Here is a 20,155-nt window from a genome sequence, read left to right as displayed (position 1 = left end):
TTTCCTGATTTTTACAGGCTTTTGCTGGTTTATATTTATGTTGATTAACTTTGTCATTTGCCCTCCTAAATCTTTGGAGATGAGATTTCTCCTCCCCTCAAATACATACTTCAACCATGGCTCTCACATAACATTCTCTTGTTGACAGATCTGCTGAATCAAAGTTACAATATATTTAACAGCAACCCAATTTGAAGCTCACTTTGTACAAAGGTAAGTTTTTTGCTTCAGTGTTATGCTATGAATGAGAAAACAAAATTACATCACATTAAAATAATAATGAATTGATCTTACATAGAATCATTTATTAATACATAAGTTAAAACAAAGATGTTCACAAATAGCTGCATCATCACTGCATGAATTTCTTTTAACTAAATTCCTTGTTTCGGTGCCTGCTGACTCTAGTCAACTTTTGCAAATATGTACATCAGGAATACTGCATAAACTGTGACAAAACTGTATTCATTCTGGGCTGCCTTCTCGGGTGATTTAAAGAAAATGATCGTGAGAAGTGTGCTTTGCAATTGGCAGAGATGTGTAAGTGGCGTGTTACCAGTTAGGATTAGGAAAGGAAGAAGAGCATCATATTTAGAGTCAAGAAGGCCACTGTCTCCTGCTTGAGCAAGGAGTTGGACTAGAAGACCTCCGCGATTCCTTCCAGGTCTATTATTTTATCTTCTGTGAAAATATATCCTATCTCCTGAGTCCGCCAGTTCTGTTTACCACAATGGGTTTTCATTACGTGTCATATAGCTAACAATGTTTTTGAAAAAGTCATATACTGTATACCATTACAAATCAATGCATCTGAGGAGAAAAAAAATGCTACTTTTTTAATTTCCTGTTTTCATGATTTACTAGGTAAAAACAAAACCATTGGTTATCTTGCTATATTCTGATTCTAATCCCAAAAATTAATGGGATGGGTTGAGGTAGTTCATTGATATCTAAGGCAATAAGCTCACTTTTGCATAAACTGTTTGCAGTTGACATATATTGGATCCTCTGTTGCAGTAGGATTTTGCCTGGTATTTGCTGAGCCCTGACCAGCCCAGTTTTTGGATTGATGCTGGTGCTATAAAAGAAAGAAAAAATTGCAATAAAAAAATAGCAAAAAGAGACTGTCCTTCAAACAGAAATGCTCACGACAGAGGCAAACTTTCCTCTTCAGCCTGCACTTTTAAGAGTTAGGATCAAAACAATAGTACACAGGCATATTATATTATTGCAGTTGTGATAGGCATTAAAGAAAAGAACTTGAGGCATAGACTAGATTCACATCTACTGCTAAATCATAATTTGTTTAACTGAGATTTATAAAATCCATAATTAGCTGAGTTAACTCAACATATTAAACCAAAACTAAATCAGTCGTGTTGTCACATAAGTTGATGCATGATCCCAGCCAAAGAATTTCTTAAGAATTATCCAACCTCCCAATTTACACTATGTACTAAAATAAAGAGTATTCTTTGGCCAGTTGTGTTTCGTTATGAGGATAGATGCACTTTACGAGAAAAAACTGTAGAACTCACTGGGTTCAATCTCAGAAGAGTCACAGAGGAGCATCATATCAAAATAAAAGTTGAAAATAGGAACTTTTGATTTAACCTTAATTCTTATTGTAGGAGTAGATTTTTTTTAAAAAAAGGCTTAAAATACTACTTGCTAGTAGTTTGCACATATTCCCAGTGCGCACCAGGTCTTGTACCTACCAATGTTACAAATTAAATACAAATGTATTTTGAAATTAAAATGGCTACAAATGTCATGACATTTCAGCAGTCTCATTCCAGAGCTTTCTGTATGCGATTTATGGTGAATTTTAAAAATGCAATTTACCTAGACAGGCAATCACGCAATGGTGTTTGTGTTCCAATATGCTGCTGATCCATAGCCTGTATTCAAATATGTTATTAGCAAAGTGATAATCGGGACTGAAATTTCAGTTTCCAAGCAATTCAGTGGCGTCATAAAATACAATGTCACATTACTCTGCTACTTAGCAATGGCAGTACCACCAATTCCTGGTTGCTGTTATTAAGCAAATCAATGCAGGCCATTAAGCAAGGATTTCACGTTATCATGATTTTGACTTCCTTCCAGCTTCCCCATTCACTTTATTTGTAGGAAGCTAGCAGGGAAGTTCACAAATCACGATCATGTGAGTGGGAGACACTGTGATGGTAAAAAATGTGGGTCAGTTACCAAGTGCCCAAATAGTGATAAATGGGACTACAGGAATGTTACAATGGCTGCAACTGCAAGGACCGATCGCTGAATGAGGGTTGTTCAGTGCGGTCTATCTGTCTAAATAAACCACATGACTCTTCCTATTCCTTTGAAATGCAACATCTTCTATGAAAATGCTGTCAAATATACCTTTAGCTATTGGAAGTATTCTTTTAAACAATACTTAATCTCATCAAACCACCCTTCTACTGCCTAAGTCCTGCAATATTATTGCTGTGCCAGTGCATGGAAATCATCCAACTTAATACTTTTTTTTTCTCCAAGAATGGAAGAAAGATTCAGCTGCAGCTGATTTCTTCTATTTTTCCTCTATAGAAAAGGAAGAAAGAAAGCTGAACAAAGAAAGCTAAATCCTCAGCCTTTCAGGCTGATAGAGTTGTGAAGCTACCAACCAGGCAAACCAGGAAAAGATGAATATTAGGTACCTACTAGGAATAAAACAGAATCCGCTCAGCTAATGACTATTATGGAGAAGCAAGAAAATTCTTAATAGAATATATAAGTTCTGTGTGGCTTATACTGTAGATTCTCAGTTTATAATGCCATTCTAGAAATAAGTAAATAAAGTCTTTGTGATTTGTGAGCATCTTATGTAAATTGCCCTGGGGCAGTTTGAAGTGTGCCAGAGGTTTTCCACTTTGTTGTTCAAACATTTGTTTGTCTTACCAAAGTATTATATCCTAAGACCATAAGAACAACTGTGTTGCATCAGGCCAAGACCCACCTTGGTCCATGATGTCATCCAGATACCTCTGATTGTCAGCAGTAGAAATTGAATATGTATCCATTCTTACCATTGTTTCCTACAACAAGTATCTATAGACATGCTTCCCCCAATGAGATCCTAGTCAAAGAAGCTCTTGAACCCGAAATGCACAACTAGTTTTCTGACACAAAAATCTATCCTAAATTGGACACCCCTGTGATGCCCTTTTTTGTCCAGCTACTAGATGTAGTGGAATGGACTAATGAAATTCTCTGAGTCTAGGAAAGAAATGGGATGTTTCCTAAACATGATATATAAGGACTGCAAGAATCTTTCAACCTTACCCCCTTAGCAAGGTCATCTCTTCAGAAGACTTTGAGAAAAAAGGATCTAGAGAGCCCTGCCTTAATATAATCATTAACATGAGGTCTACTACTGTATATACAGATAATCCCCCAGGTATGAACGTTTATTTAATAAATTTTCACAAAAATGAATTAATTCAGAAGGGCTACTTACGTTAGAAATTCAAAATTGTGACCCAAAAGAGGCCTGTGTAGCCATGTGACTTGAATTCAGTGTCTGCTGCAGGGTGGTCATGTTTAGCTCTGTGAGTTGCCTAGGCCGTTAGGGTTATGAAGCAGGCAGGGCTTTTTTTTGTCCCCGGTCACATGGCCAATCAAGAGGCGGCGGCAAGTTTTTTGTTAGTGCTGGTGGAGAATCTGCTGCTACCTGGGTTTCAGGACTAGAATTGCTTCTGTAAGTATTTTATTTTTTTTGTTGTTATTATTCTACAGTGCTTGCAAACTGCTTTTCTTTTTAAGTACTGTACTTTGCAAACTATTGTGTTTCTAAGTATAGTACTTGTAGAAATGCTAGTCAGCCTCCTCACAAAGCATTCTATAATGTTGTGTTTACTTGCTTTTATTTTGGAGATTAGCATAGATTACTGTAAAGTAAAGGTAAAGGTTCCCCCGCACATGCGTGCTAGTCGTTTCCAACTCTAGGGGCCGGTGCTCATCTCCGTTTCAAAGCCGAAGAGCCAGCGCTTGTCCGAGGACGTCTCCGTGGTCATGTGGCCAGCATGACTAGACACCAAAGGCGCACAGAATGCTGTTACCTTTCCACCGTAGTGGTCCCTATTTTTCTACTTGTATTTTTAGGTGCTTTCGAACTGCTAGGTTGGCAGAAGCTGGGACGAGTAACAGGCGCTCACTCTGTTACGTGGCACTCGGGATTCGACCTGCCAAACTGCCGACCTTCTGATCGACAAGCTCAGCATCCTAACCCACTGAGCCACCGCCTCATTACTGTAGTTTGTTTTAAATTTAAATTGCCTCTAGAAATTGTGGGTGCCCTATTACTGAAAGCTTTTAAGAAGAGACTGGATAGGCATTTATCAGAAATATCTCTTGTGAGAGCAGTGGGTTAGACTAGATGATCTCAAGGTCCCTTCCATCTCAGTTTCTGTTGCAAGCCAACTGTTCTGTAAACCTCACCCCTAACTGCCACTGAATGCTTAGCGGGAGATGCTTAAGCTAGTGGTAAGAGTTTTTTAAAAAAAAAAACAGTTGGAGAGTTCTGTAAACCCAACCCCCTCTGAAGAAGCTTGATCTACCTAACAGCAAACAGGGTTTTTTTAAAAAAAAACAAAAAAACAAAAACGCATTGCAAAGACAGAGCCAGCCGCCTGCTTGGATGGCAATTTAGTTCCTGAAACCAGAAATGGCTGATAGGCGGCCAGCAGCAGGAATGGGAAAAGTCAGTTCAGGCAGCCTTCAGAGGAAATAGTAAGTCAGAACTTTGCTCCTTTAATGACCCATTTGATTCAATTAATGAATTTGTTTTTAAAATTTTGTAAAATTGAGTCTGATTATTTTGACTTACGAGTTTAATGGGCAGGCTCCATTAGATTCGTACCTCAGGGACTACCTGTACTTATCTAACCCCCTTTTCCTTGTGTTAAACCTGATTAATAACACTGTCCCCTTTGTCATTGCTACTGTCAGGAGTTTGACATTGTAATTCGTACAGTTATTAAAAAAATACTGTTTCCATATGGTTTGGATCCTTTGGTCTGGAGACTATTGATTTTTTTAAAAAGTCCACCAACGAAACAATTGCCATCTGCACATACCTGTCTACAAGAAGTTTTGTAGTCTCTCATCTTCTTAATCCTTTTCCTCTTTTTTGCGACACAACAACTAAATGAACAAAAAATAATTTTGTGGTTGTTAATTATTCTTTTTATCATTGTTAAACTTATTTTTTTTTAAATGGCACAAATAAATCAGGATGTGTAGGTGAGTAAAATATTACACCAATCAACTGAACTGAAATCTCTGGCACAGTAGTTTCCCTATCCATCCCATCAAGAATTTCAGACTTTCCAACAAAGATTATTCTTTTTTCTTTCTTTCTTTCTTTCTTTTTGAAAGTCTGGAAATCTTATGTGGACTTTTTGTTGAAATAAGAAAAGACTGAATGGATTTGGGGATTAAGAACAGATAAAGAGAATGAGGAAAATATTAAGAAGACAATTACTTGATAGAGAGGGAAAGTATAGTTTTATTATTCTTTTTCTCTTTATCTTACTTTCTATCTCTTTTTGTTTGTTTTGTATTCTTTTATTATATTGAAACATTCTAATAAAAATATACAAGAACAATTTTAGACTCTTAGTGATATTTAGAATGAGAGTCTGAAAGATAAGCCTGGAACAAAAGCCACATTTTTATGTGTTTGCAAAGGTCCATTAACTAACTTGTAATTGAACAGTTTCAACCAATTGCTACAGACTGAGGCATGAAAAAACTTTTTTCCTTGGCAAAAATCAGCAAGATAGTTCCCCTAAATGCTTCTATGCCAACTGTAACAACTTCCAGAAAAGACAACTTAGTTATCACTCCTTGTATGGCAATTTGCATGACATTAACTTGATAATCTACAGAAAAAGTTTTAGAAATCATGACAGCATAGCATACTGGGTGCATTCCTCTATAGTACAGAATAATATCTTACCTTCTGTATATAAGTATAATCACAATAACCAGGATTAAAAAGGCAGCACTTCCAATAAAAATCATATGCAGCTTAGTAAATAAAGGTGCTATAAAGGAAATATAATAAATAAAATCAATAAGAGGAAAAGTTGATTTTCTGAACAATACACTATCGGAAGACATTTCAAATAACTTATGCTCTGTATAAGGAAGTCTCAAATATATAAGAAGAAATGAGAAAGACAAGAAGACCAGAGTATGGAATACAGAAGAATAACTTATCTTTTGAGATAATTGTAATTATCTCATTGTAATCAATTTATAAAGTCAAGTTGATCTGCAATAGCTGACATTTTGAGCATAAATGGTATCACTCTTGCAGCCATGTAGTGTTTATAGAAGAAACTCCATGAGTTAGTCCCTGTATATGAATTCTAAGTACAAAGTGAAATAATTTATTGGCATCCAATGCAATGAAAAGATTCGAACTATATTACATTTTGTTGATAAGGCATCATTACATACTTCTTTAGGCAGCTCCTGGCACATGCTCCTTTTAGATCATTCGGTTTGATAACCCTAGACCAGTTTTTCTCAATCTTGGCAACTTTAAGGAGCCTTGGCTGAGACTTCTTAAAGCTGTCAAGTTGAGAACCCTGTCATAGACCATTACAAAGCAGTAGAGCTGTGGAAGCCTGTGGCTCTCTAGATGTAGCTTGAGACTGCTCCTAGTAGTGCTAGTCAGTATGGCCCATTGGAAGGAATGCTTGAAAGTGCAATTCTGTACAGTCATCAGTTCCTCTTCCTCACCTTACAATATGGAGTTACCTTGAGTGAAGGTTTATCGATCACAGATAGCTTTCAAAACATGTGAAGTTTCATTTCAAGAGGCGTTAAGGGGGAGGGGGAACGTTGCCTCCAATGCTGTATCAAGGATTTTCACAAAGAAGAAACCCTTCAAGATAGTCATCTGAGAACCGGATATTAAGGATGTTCCATTTTTGCATTATTAGCAAATAGTAAAAATTCTGTTTTCTATGTTAAGACAGGCTTTAGATACTATCTCTTAATAAGAACTCCTAGAGAATCTATGACACTTTTGTAAGGATTAGTTTCTTTAAATAAAAAACAGAAAGCCTGCAGGAAGGTAGACTTTATGTTATATTTCATATAAATTCAAATCTCAAAGGCTGAGGAGGATAACAATTGTCTTGAAGAACCTTATCAAATTCATCTTCTAAAAATCCAGGTAAAGCTGATTATTAACTTCCTATACTACTGTCTGAGACATAAAGCTGAAAGACTGTGTTTCCAGCCTATTTCTCAAAGCTATGCATGGGAATAAAGCATGTCACTGGTGTGTAACTTCAAAAGCTGGAATACTTCTCAGCATACAAAAATGTGATTTAATGCAGTTGTAACTAATCAGATGGGAACGGATGCTTCTCTCCTTTTCCTCACATAAAGTCCTATAGTAGGTTATATTTCCCAATCTGTTTTTGAGACTCATTTGCAGCAGGTAAAGGTAAAGGTTCCCCTGCACATGTGTGCTAGTCATTTCCGACTCTAGGGGCCGGTGCTCATCTCCGTTTCAAAGCCGAAGAGCCAGTGCTTGTCCGAGGACGTCTCCGTGGTCATGTGTGACTGGATGCCAAAGGCGCACGGAATGCTGTTACCTTCCCACTGTAGTGGTCCCTATTTTTCTACTTGCATTTTTACGAGCTTTCGAACTGCTAGGTTGGCAGAAGCTGGGACGAGTAACAGGCGCTCACTCTGTTACGCGGCACTCGGGATTCGACCCACCAAACTGCCAACCTTCTGATCAACAAGCTCAGCATCCTAACCCACTGAGCCACCGCGTCCCTTCATTTGCAGCAATGAGTCTCAAAAACAATAAAGTACTGAAGATCTGCGTTTTGCAGAGCTAAATTATGCCCTTCGCTTAATCTAGGTAGAAGAATCTAGCAAAATGTTTCTCAAACCTGGTAAGTTTGAGATGCATGGATCTTATATGTACCAAGGTTGAGATGTCCTGATCCACAGAATCATTCCAGAAGAATGAAGATAGTAGGATGTGAATTTTATTAGGGGTTCTGGCCCTAAGTGTTCCCTTCAAAAATGCAAGAAACCTTAGACAAATTTAATTGCTGCTAGGGACTTCAGATTCCAGCCCCCTCTTGTCTTATTCCAGGACCTCCCTGCCTAAAACTGTACGGTCCAGGGTTTTCAAATGACCTCCCAAGATAGGGAACAGTTTAAGATTGGTCCAGGTGCTGATTAATTAAAAAGCACTTTGCTAAGCTGGGTGACATCTTTTCTGTCACACCTCCAGTTTCAAAGAACTTCTTCAGAGTTGGCATAGAGGAGGAAGATTGGCTGACTGGCTACCTAGCCTGAACTCACAAGGTTAGTGCTGGGCACTGCCTAACCTATGCATGGTATCTTCTTCAGAGTCCATTATAACCTTAACCCGGCAATCATTACCTAGAGTTCGCTTAAGTTCAGCAGTCAATAGAAATTTAGCAAGGTATCTTCACCAGTGTTCTGGGGCATCCAAGATATGGAATGAAGGCATGGTGTACAAAAAATGGTTTCAACCTTTCCCCCCCCCCCACAACCAAACTCTGCAAAAGAAATGGTCAGCTTCGACCCAAAGCCAATAAGAAAGTTGCAAACTCAACACAACTTGGGCTAGGTATCAAGACCATTCATAGAGCTCTGTTATTTGGGTCGTGATGAGGTAATCTGATTTCAGAATGATCGTGATTTTATAGTCCTTATTTATTTTATTTAACTCTGAATTTTTTTTTAAAAAAAAGAACAAATAATGCCTGGATGCTTTTTATTTCTTTGTAGTGACTAATATGTAAACAGCAGGAGGGGCCATTTCTTTTTCTTTTTGTTCAGGATTTCAAGTCAGGCATACATTTCCACCAGTTTTAATGTATCAGCCCTATCTCCTAGAAACAAGATGGGGAAAGCAGAGACAAATCACCTGTTCTGACATCCCTGACATATGCAAGGGGAGGAAATACTTATTAAAGCCTGCCTTGAAGTTTAGTCCTAAAAACATGTAGGTGAGTGATTTCAACCTTCACTGCCCCTCCACTGCAGTTCTCTAGAAGAAACACTTACAGCTTGTCAGTTCCAACACACTCAATCCAAACAAGCAGGTAGAGCCACTTGTTAGATGCTTGGCTACTAAACGGTTTGCAATGTTTGCTAAGCACACAAAGTGTAAGAAGAGGTCCATGACAGCAAGAAGCACTGAGCCATGTGGAAGACAAAGCAAAGGTGTGGGGTGCGTAAGCACCAGGTCCACCTCTGTGTGACTTCCTCCTTTGAGTTTTTCTCGCAAAAGAGGGATGCATCCAGTGACACCACCTTCAAGTATACCAACTCTTTTCTGGAATCTGGCCCTTAGTTATGTCATTTGCTTGGGAACAACAACACAAGTTCGCACAGTAGCAACAAAAGTCCCAAAATCCAAGCAGAGAGCAAAGAAACTCCAGAAGATCATTGCTGGCAAACAATGAAACTGATTCCATTAAAGTGATAAATGAGGCATGTGAAAAGTGGGGAAAAAAGCAACATCTGAGAATGGCTGTGGCTTACGATAAGGAAAAAAACATCAGGGTTGCAATGGAGCAGCCTCTGAAAAGAGACATCTGCCTCGATTTTCTGTACAAGCCGTTCCATTCTGATTGGGATGCATTCTGATTTTAAAAACAAACAAAATTATATATTTTGTGGCTCAATAAGCAAAAAAATACTTATGAGGGACTTACAACTTTATTGTCTGCTATTGCTACTAATATTTGAATTGTTACGTTCATATTCACTTGGTTTTCTGCGCAAAGTGTTCTGTACCTTTTCTCAGTCCTTCTATCCTGGGAAATGCATTATTTCTCTTGATTACTTTCTTACCAACTTTGGCTAGCTAGCTACTTCCCTCTTTTTCCAAAATTGCTGGGAAACATGTGGAAGCAAAGATGAGGATTAATACAAAAGGCAAGTGAAAGAAAGCAGGAAAGAGAGGAGAAGAGTGGAGAAGGACCAGTCCTGCTATGACTTAAGGTCTCTGAGCAAGATACCTGGACCTCAGGTTTGAAGTTGCCCATTCAGCTGCAATGGGAACAACTCTGCTTGGAAATCAATAGAAGGGCAGCAAAAATAGGGAGATATTCTTGCAAAGACATTTTGTAAGAGAAGAGCTTAAGCTTGTAAGCAGAAAGAAGAGAAGATACATTTTTCTGATAGTAGAATATATTCTTGGGTATGAGTCAGAACTCATACTGAATGCTTGCTTTGCACTGTGTTCAGTTTGTGGCATCTGCTGGTAATTGGAAAGGATCACAGCAATGAAAAACCTCTGCCTGAATATTTTGGAAAATGTGTCCAAGCGACATCAAAACAATACTCTTTGAATAGGCTGTGATATAAGGTATTTTTGTAAATTCTTTTTTTTTTTTTGCATTAAGCAAATTGTTACCTGTCCCAGGGGAGCCATGAGAAAGCTATTTCTATGAAAAAAAAATTAAACGTGGATATAACTATTTTGGCCTTTTCTTAATTTGATGTCTAGCATTCAAAAGCCAGTGCTCTTCAAATGCAAAAAGGGGATTTTGTGTTTTGCTTTTTAAAGGAGTTTCCATCAGTGTGACTTGTGGGTTTCCGTTATTCCAGGACACAGATCTGGTTCTTTAGTCTTCGTTGCTTAAACTGATGGAAAAGGTTTTTGCAGTAGGATGCAGTAATATGTTTTTATTTAGTTTGACACCTCTCACCTTTGCAACATTTCCTCCTTAACACTTTTGCAACATTTCCTTTCCTGCCTACTTTTAAACCATTCAGTCAAAGATAATGTACTTAACTTTTTTCATGCTCTTCATTTTTCAGATGTTTACCAGTCACAGAACAATTTAACATATATTTATTTAAGAGCATTGCAAAGGTTTCGCTAACATATTTTTATAGAGGTAGCCTTTTATAGTCATTGGGAGTGGGCACATATATTTTAATAATTATAAATAGGAATCCTAGGTTCTTGGAAAGAACTCAATGTGTATGAAGGCCAACCCCAGCTAAAGACCCAGTAGCTGTGACTTCCGTCCAGTGCGCTCCCACAGAGAGGGCCTCCTAAGGGTTCCGCCGTTTGGCGAATGCCGTCTGGTGGCTCCCAGAGGGAGGGCGTTCTCTGTGAGCGCGCCTGACCTATGGAACCGTTTACCGGTTGAGCTCCAGATGGCTCCCGACCTTCGCTCCTTCCGACGCGATCTAAAAACATATCTGTTTAAGCAATCCGGTCTGGTCTGATGGGTTCTGTTTTAATTATTGTTTTAAGATAACTATCTTCTGCATTTGGGCAAAATTAGGGTTTAATTTGTTTTCAATATCTGTATTTGTGCATTCTGTTATTTATGTCACTGTTCACCGCCCTGAGTCCTTAGGGAGAAGGGCGGTATACAAATCAAATAAATAAATAAATAAATAAATAATAATAATAAATTATTAATGCATTGGAAGATCTGCCAGAAATACCACTTTCCTGCAAGGAAGAACTTGGTGGTCCAATAAAATACAAAAAGTAATAGAAAATGAAGACATTAAAGTGCTCTGGGACAACATCTCAGACTTAACAATTGTTGATAAGAAAAAGAAAAAAGTTTGTATAGTGTACATGGCAGTACCCAAGACAGCCGAATTGTAGAGAAGGAACTGGAGAAGATAACAAAATACAAAGACCTACAAATAGAAATAGAAAAACAGTGGCAAAGGGAAGCAACAGTAGTACCAATAGTGATAGACACCTTGGGTGCAATCCCAAAATGACTTGAGCAACACTTGAACTCTATCAGCATTGACAAATTCATCATCAGTCAATTGCAAAAGGCAGCTTTACTTGGAACAGTTTACATCCTGCAACAATACTTTTAAAATTATTAAACAATAACATCTGTCTCTCCCAGATCCTTGGGAAGGACTTGATAGGTGGACTAAAATGTCAAATCCAGTCTGAACATCTGGCTGACTACGTGACGAACCAAAATAAATAATGACAACATCCAGCATAGTGAAGTCAAGAAGATTAGTAACAAATAGAACAGAAAAGTGAAGATCTTAAAGTAAAAACTCAGTGGAGGAAAAACAAGGCAATGAACACCTGGGCTACTCCAGTCATTGTATATACTGCTGGAATAGTGAACAGAAAAATAATGATAATGAATCATGCTAGATTATACCAACCAAGGAAAATTGGTGGGTGTGGAATGTTGCTAGATAGTTAAAAAAGGAAAAAAAAACACATTGGAAGGATATCTGAAGGACCTGAAGATGCCCTGAAACTAGTACCCCATGAAGGCTTATGAAATACCAAAAAGACCAAACTGGTTTACAAGAAAGACCAAATGAAGAATAGAAAGGAGACTTAGCAAAGCAAAGTCTTACATGGCCAATGCATAAAAAATACAGCAGGCAAAGCAGATAATGAGACCTGGCAATGTTTAAAAGCAGGGAAATTGAAAAAAAACAAAGAGACTAATTCTGGTTGCACAAGACCAAGCCGTAAGAACAAACATATACAATGCCAGAACTGGAAAGACAGCTTTAGATAGCAAATGCCACCTCTGCAAAGAAGCTGAAGAAAAATGAACATCCTAGTTAGCTGCTGCAAGAAAATCACACAGAGTGACTATAAACAATGACATGACAAAGTAGCAACAGTGGTGCATTGGAAGATCTGCAAGAAATACCACTTGCCTACAAGCAAGAACTGGTAGGACCACAAAATAAAAAGTAATAGAAAATGAAGCAGCTAAAGTGCTCTGGGACTTTAGAATTCAAACAGACAATCACATGCCACACAACACCCCAGGCTTAACAGTTGTTGGTAAGAAATACAAAAACATTGCTATGTCTGGAGACAGTGGCATAGAAGAGAAAGAACTGGGGGGGGGGGGAAATCACAAAATATAAAGAAGAATTGCAAATAGAATGGTTGTAGCAAAAGAAACCAAAGACAGGACCAATAGTAACAGGTGCCTTGGGTGCAGTTCTAAAACATCCACTTGAACACCATCAGAATTGACAAAATCACAATCAGTCAGTTGTGAAGTGCAGCTTTACTTGGAACAGTTTACATCCTGCAACAATACCTTTAAAATTATTAAATGACAACATCTCCTGTCTCAGGACCTTGGGAAGGACTCGGTAAATGGACAAAAATGCCAAATCCATTCTAAACATCTGGCTGGCTATGTAACTCAGCATTATCATTATCATAATTATATAATGATAATATAATCATCATTATATGCCTACCTTTAACTTACCGTGGCTATTAATCATCAGTTTTATCCAGCCAATTCCATTTTCTCCGTTCACCTTGTTGTAAGAAAAGCGATACATTCCAAAGTCAGAAGCTGTGACATGCCAAAGTACAATCGAACTTGCAGAGATACAATCTACGCGGTTTTGATAATCTGAACCATAGACTGGCATTTCAGAATCCTCACACTGGATTATAAAATCTATACAGTCAGATTGCACTCTTTCCCATGTCACTCGATTCGCTGCTACATCAGAGTTAGACCGATATTCAAAAGTGACGTTTTCTCCTGGTTTAGTAATTAAATGATGAATTGACAAGTTTGGAAATTCAAAAGTCCCTGTTTTGGAAAAAAAATGATAAAAGTAAGAGACATAGGGATAATGTCATGCTTAATGTATTTATGTTCAAAAATGCATAATGTATTTATGTTCAAAAATGTTACATGCCTTGTTTGCTTTAGAAGCACTCAAAACATCTGACAAGTTAATTTAAAAAAACAGCAATATAAAGCAGTAAAATAAATACAAGTAACGTTTAAAATCACCATTTACAATATTCTACATATTTATAACATCTATTGATCACAAAGGTGAGAACCAATTAGATTTCTTGAGTAATGCCAGGAAATATCACAGAAAAAAATCTTTTACCTTATACTTCAATTAAAATAATTGGAAGTATAGATATCTTTATTTGCTGAGACATTTCTTTCAGTCTCTCTCACCCCAAAATTACAAAGGAGAGAAAAACACAGAGCTCCCTAAATGGCTATCTAGAAGCAACAACTAATCTTAGTGAACAGTTTGGAGATTTGTGGCATAATCTTGCAGAAAAAGCAGTTGCTTCTTACTATGTTTCAGATATTAAGTAAAATATATTGTTTCCTTCTTTGGGCTTTAGAAACTAATTGATGTATTGCCACTGTAATTTGACTCTTACAATTTATTATACCTGCTCTTGTCTTTATTTTTTCTTTTATATGACATGCTAATGATTATTTTTAATTATAATTACACCAGGTTCCTAATAATTGATGGGTATAATTTATAATTTATAAGGGACACGGTGGCTCAGTGGGTTAGGACGCTGAGCTTGTCGATCAGAAGGTCAGCAGTTTGGCGGGTCGAATCCCGAGTGCCGCGTAACAGAGTGAGCGCCTGTTACTCGTCCCAGCTTCTGCTAACCTAGCAGTTCGAAAGCATGTAAAAATGCAAGTAGAAAAATAGGGACCACTACGGTGGGAAGGTAACAGCGTTCCGTGCGCCTTTGGCATCTAGTCATGCCGGCCACATGACCATGGAGACGTCCTCGGAAAAGCGCTGGCTCTTCGGCTTTGAAACGGAGATGAGCAGCGGCCCCTAGAGCCGGAAACGACTAGCACGCATGTGCGGGGGAACCTTTACCTTATAATTTGTAAAGGAGAGTATTTGTAGCTCAGGGTTGAAATGAGGGGTCCTTGGTGCTCTCTGAGCTTGGTTGTTTCCCTGCAGACGTTTAATTCCCCAAGATAGGCAACATCACCAGTGCTAGTAAGAAGTAGGGTTTGCTCTCAGTTTATATTCTGGGGGCTTGCCCTGTCAGTGTTGGTGGGAGTGGTCTTAATGGTTCTTTGGTTGGGCTGTTTACTGTTGGCTGTTGGGTATAACATATATTGAATAAAAACAGAGGGGAAAATTAAACATTCTGTTTTATTTTCTAAAATGGGGAGAGTTATTCCGGGAAAAGAAGTTGTTAAATGTGTTTGATCACTCAGGGGTGTCCATAGGGGATTCAAAAATGTCAAGATGACAACTGCAACTGCAACATTAAAGCATTGCCCTCCTGACTGTTTTGTCCTTTACCTTGAACAGTTCTTAAAACACATTTACCTAGTGTGGCTGTAAATCACGTCAAACAGACATTTCCACTTTTAGCAAAACAGAAGTGAAGAAAACCGTCTAAAAGGATGATTTGAGCCAAAGAAATTTGGGGTGCTGCTAAGAAAGAGAAGGTTGGTGGATCTAATACAGCTTTTAGCTTTCTTTTCCCTACCCTTTCTTGCATTTTTTTTATATTTACTGTGCGCAAGAAATACAACTCTAATCACATACTTTTACTATATTCATCTACTCTTTTGTTCTTCATCAGAAGATATTTACAATAGGAAAGAAAAATCGTGTCAAACCTTTTCACTGGTGTGAAAGCATGCATATCACCTTTCACTGAATTGTCTACTTTCAGATTTATGGCTTCTTCAGCTGCAGATTTGCTTTTCGGTTTTCTTTCTGCCATACAATAATCTCATATTTCTATCATTTAAACTGCCTTTTGTAATAGTTACAGTGACCTGAGGAGTTGACACATGACACGTAAGCCATAGTTATTTTAAATTACTTTCTACTATCACGTAGCAAATGTCCATGCATGAAAAACTGTGGCTATATTGCTCTTTAATTTTCAGTAGATAGTAGCCCTTTTAAGAACTATTTTCATATTGCCTAATTATGCTTGATGGTTTTATTGGCAAACTAAATTAGCAAAATAGTTTCATCAGTTTCCATAATCCTTAGCCAGATTAGCCATTGACTGTACTCAGTAGCACAATTCAGAGTTTATATTTTTTGTCAATAAATTTCATGGGCTTATGATTCTTGGTAGGGCCTTAGGGAAATATTGCTCTGTGGTAAGAACAGAACAAAGGAAGAAAAATGTGTTGCTAATTATTCCAATGAAGATTGGAATCTTCTGAAAGCTATACTTTCTCCTTTTCAACAAAAAACCCTTAAAAATGGAGGAAAAGAAATCTCATGTTTCTGATGTTGTGCTACTCCAGATAATCCTGAACTACACTCGTGTTACAATGAATGACAGCCATAGACAGGAGATAAAAACTGTGTCAAAACTGTAGTCCCAGTTATTGATTTACAATTATCTGGTGAATACCAATCTCTTAAAAACAAGTCCTTATATTGCACACAAATATGAATACAAACATTCACTTAGAGTATTTATCTAAATTTTGTATATTCATCAGAAAAAAGTTACTGGCCACAGATTTTTAAAAATGAAAGAATTCAAATTAAATCTCTTCATTTTTGGCTCAGCCAAATTTTCAAATATTTAGGTTCGGCCTTGATATCAGCTATAAAAGGCAAATGTCTAGTTCCTCATGAATTTCAGAAATTGTACTTCTAATTATATTTTATCCTTCTGGCTGGCATGGAGGACTTTCTAAGCCTGAACCTTCCTATTCTATTGTTATTATGACTTATTCAGAATTTAAACTGGGGACTCTAAAACAGCCATCCCTAGCCTGAGTATTCTCTGTCATCCCAGAACTAAATGGCTGTTTGGGGATATTGAGAATTAAAGTCCACTCCAGGAGAGTATTCTGACTGGGGAAGGAACAGCCAGCCATGCAGGCCAGGGAATTCTGGGAGTTGAGGTTCACTCTTCTTAAAGTCATCAAGGTTGAGAAATATTGAACTAGAAGTTACAATAGTCAAAGTCCCAAGCAAGAGGCAAATTAAAATTTCAGCTGGGACAAAGTTTGTGAATGAAAGGGTGCCAGGAATACAGTCTGCTTCTTTCATGTGCGTACAATGGCAGCTTCCAAAAGTAAAGGTTCCTAATAACTGATGGAATAAATTGTAGTGAATGCAATGATCTACAAAGAAAAGCAGTAATTCCTTTGGTACCATTTTTCCCCCTTTAGATAAAATATCGACAGTACCTGTGAAAAGTACATCTCAAGAGCCTTTGACTCATTGTCTAAACCCACCAGCAATGGTTTTTAAGTGCAAAATTGTTCGTTGCTAAAGAGGAAAATTAATATACTTTTTAAGATGACGTGTTTGATTGAAGGTGATAGAAAATATTGCAAGTGCCACGAAGGCATAACGCACAATTTTAAAATTATTTTATAAGCAAATGGGTAACTTAAGCAGAGGCACATTTATAGAAGAAAGGAAGAAAGAACCCTTCTTTTCTTCATTTTATTTCCACTGTGTTTCAACATCTCCTGCTATGTACAAATGCATAAGAATATTTTTGCTCTGCTAAGAAAAATCCTTTCAACATCAGGTAACAGGAAGGTGAAGTCTCTTGAATCTACAGTATTTTTCCATTTGAACCTTCTTTTCACAAATTTCTTCTCCCTCCCTTTTTTAATGATGTTTTTCCTAGCAAAAAGAAGTCAGAATTCCATGCAGTGAGGAAATAAGGAGTCATTTTAGAGCATAAAACTGATGGGCAGGTGAAGAAGGAATAGGCACTCTATTTCTTTCAAATTTCTCTTTCTCGTAAAATAATCTCTTCCTGTTACGTTACATGCAAATGTTGTGAGGCTCCAAACTGGGGGATGTAGTATGTGCAAAAGAAAGACACTGCTTTATGTTTTGTTCTATGCCACCATTGTAGGATAAAGCACAGTAGCCTGGATTCACGCATTGAATGAAGTCATAAAGTCATGAAGTCTTCCTCTGTGGGGGAGATGGCTGTATTTAAAATCTGATGAATAAATTTAGTTTGCAAACCTTGCAGTTCCCAAGACCTACAAAACCAAACCAAAAAAACCTATATTTATTCTTTACGCTATGTGTGAACCAGGTCAGAGATGGTGACCCTACCTGTAAAGGGACAGGGGTTCTGACAGGTGACGTTTTGCTATGCTGTTCCAAAAATTACACTGATTGTTTGATAGAACGAATGAGTTAAAAGTAACATTGAATATCATCTCATCTAATCCCTGGTCAGTTCAGGAGTTAACCAATTAAGCATTTGAAGACAAAGCTAAGATCTTCTTTTTCCTTTGTAGCATCCCAACTTTAAAAATCTCTGTTCCTTCTCCTTTAGAATATATTTTATTTATTATTTATTTATTTTTGGGACTTATATGCCGCCCTATCTCCCGAAGGACTCAGGGCGGCTAACAACAATAAAAAACAACAATACAAAAATTAAAAAAGAATTAAATAACAGCCCCAAAATAAATTAACTACACAGTTAAAAATTAAAACATATTTTAAAACCCATCATCAATCCAGGTCAGCCAGATGGAAGAAAAAAGTTTTGAGGTCGCGGCGAAAGGACCGGAGGTCCGGGACCATCCGAAGCTCAAGGGGGAGTTGGTTCCAAAGGGCTGGTGCTCCCACAGAGAAGGCCCTCCCCCTGGGGGTCACCAGCCGACATTGTCTGGCCGACGGCACCCTGATGAGGCCCTCTCTGTGTGAGCGCACTGGGCGTCCCCGAAATATCAGTCGTCCCCGAAATATCAGTGGCTTTGGGTGAGGAATGAGCTGCTTCAAACTCACTGAAACCTCATAGAGAAGATAGGAAAAGTTCACCTGAGGGCATCTTCACTGAAATTTGATCTCCTTTTGACTCCAAAAGAAAATATCCAGAATTTGAATTTATCAGCAGCTTATAAAATGGAAATAAACAGATTTACCTTACCAGATTGAACAACATGTATCGTCTTTTCCCAGATCCCATTTGGAAAAGCATGAAAGGTACATCGGTAAAAACCAGCATCTTCCTCAGTGGCTTTGCTGAAAATCAAGGTCTTATTGTTTGAGGTAAAATTAGTGACCAGGATTCTAGCCTTATAGTTGCTTTCTATATGTAGATCATAAGGTAGCCTGAAGACAGCAATGCTACTTTTGCTTTGATTCTCTTCCTTCTGCCATTCTATCTGAGAAATAGATGCATTATTTGGGTAGACACATTCAAGAGCCATGGTCCTGGAGAGTTTCACAACTGAGTCCACATGTTTTCCTTCTGCTGTTAAAGATACATTGCCTAAAATAGAACATGTTTATTTTGTTAAAAAAATATCCATTAAACACATGCTGCACTGATCAAAGTGTTTTCCTCAACCTAAACTCTTTATAGTTGCACAGCAAGCTCAGCAAACCCATCTCCAAAGATATTACTAATAGCAATATGATGAGGTTATAATATTGGCTACAATTCTCCATTATCCAATTCATTTTGAATATAGTCAGATTCACTAATAAGTAAACATCCATAGGATTGCAACACCAGAAACAAATTGCAGTGGTCTTACTTTTATTGGAATAAATTACTTCGAGGCCTCATAGATTTCCAAGGCAAGTAAGCAGGCAAAAAACCAACAAGAAAGAAATGTATTGGTTAAGAAATGAGTCTTACTTTGATAGGACTGTAGAAAAGCCATCGCCAAGAACACAAGGCAATTCATCTTCAGCACAGCTAAAAGGACTGAGAGAGCTTCATCTATGCTTTCTGTGTTTCCTGGTCACATGATAGGGAGGATGGTATTTTTATCTGAACTAGCAAGACAAAGGGCTGCATCACTTTGGGGAGCTCTTGTAGCGTAGGAGTGTCTGTAAAGAGACACAGGAAGCTTATTTACACAAGTTGTCATGAATTCCATGACAATCTAGGACACCACAGGCTCTTTTCTTACCTTTTAGATCTTCCAATATTACTTCTGTGCTCTAACTCTGTGCTAAGAAAATTGATTGATTGATTGATTGATTGATTGATTGATTGATTGATTGATTGATTAGCTTCCTGAATTGGTTCCTTGTTTTCTCACAATGTTTTCTCTGTCTCATTAGTAGCACTTTGTTGCTATCTGTAAATTTGCTTACTGATTATTTCCTTCTTTCCTTCCTTCCTTCCTTCCTTCCTTCCTTCCTTCCTTCCTTCCTTCCTTCCTTCCTTTTTTTTGTGCAAATGAATTTCTTTGCCAGGGAACAATTAAAGCCGCCCCTTAGCTTCCATGTCCATGGAGATTCTCAGTCATCCAGATCATGGTTGTCCCAAAGGTGCTTTTTCAAAGGGCAACTGGACTTTCTTTATTTTTGCTTGAAGACATTTTGCTTCTCATCCAAGGAG

General features: G+C 37.8%; 1 protein-coding gene across 1 annotated transcript; it reads right to left on the bottom strand.

Moving 5' to 3' along the window:
- Positions 1-290: 290 nt before the first annotated feature.
- Positions 291-19,493, bottom strand: CD226 (CD226 molecule; the record flags this gene model as incomplete). The annotated part of the gene is made up of 6 exons (XM_081322470.1): positions 291-1,078; positions 5,100-5,166; positions 5,984-6,071; positions 13,296-13,631; positions 18,728-19,072; positions 19,445-19,493. 6 exons carry the CDS (start codon positions 19,491-19,493, stop codon positions 965-967), a joined length of 999 nt encoding a protein of 332 aa, XP_081178596.1. The 3' UTR covers positions 291-964.
- Positions 19,494-20,155: the final 662 nt, after the last annotated feature.

This window comes from Vipera berus (genome assembly GCF_964194415.1).
Source record: "Vipera berus genome assembly, chromosome: 3".
Taxonomy (NCBI): domain Eukaryota; kingdom Metazoa; phylum Chordata; class Lepidosauria; order Squamata; family Viperidae; genus Vipera; species Vipera berus.
This window is presented reverse-complemented; position numbering and strand designations above follow the sequence as displayed.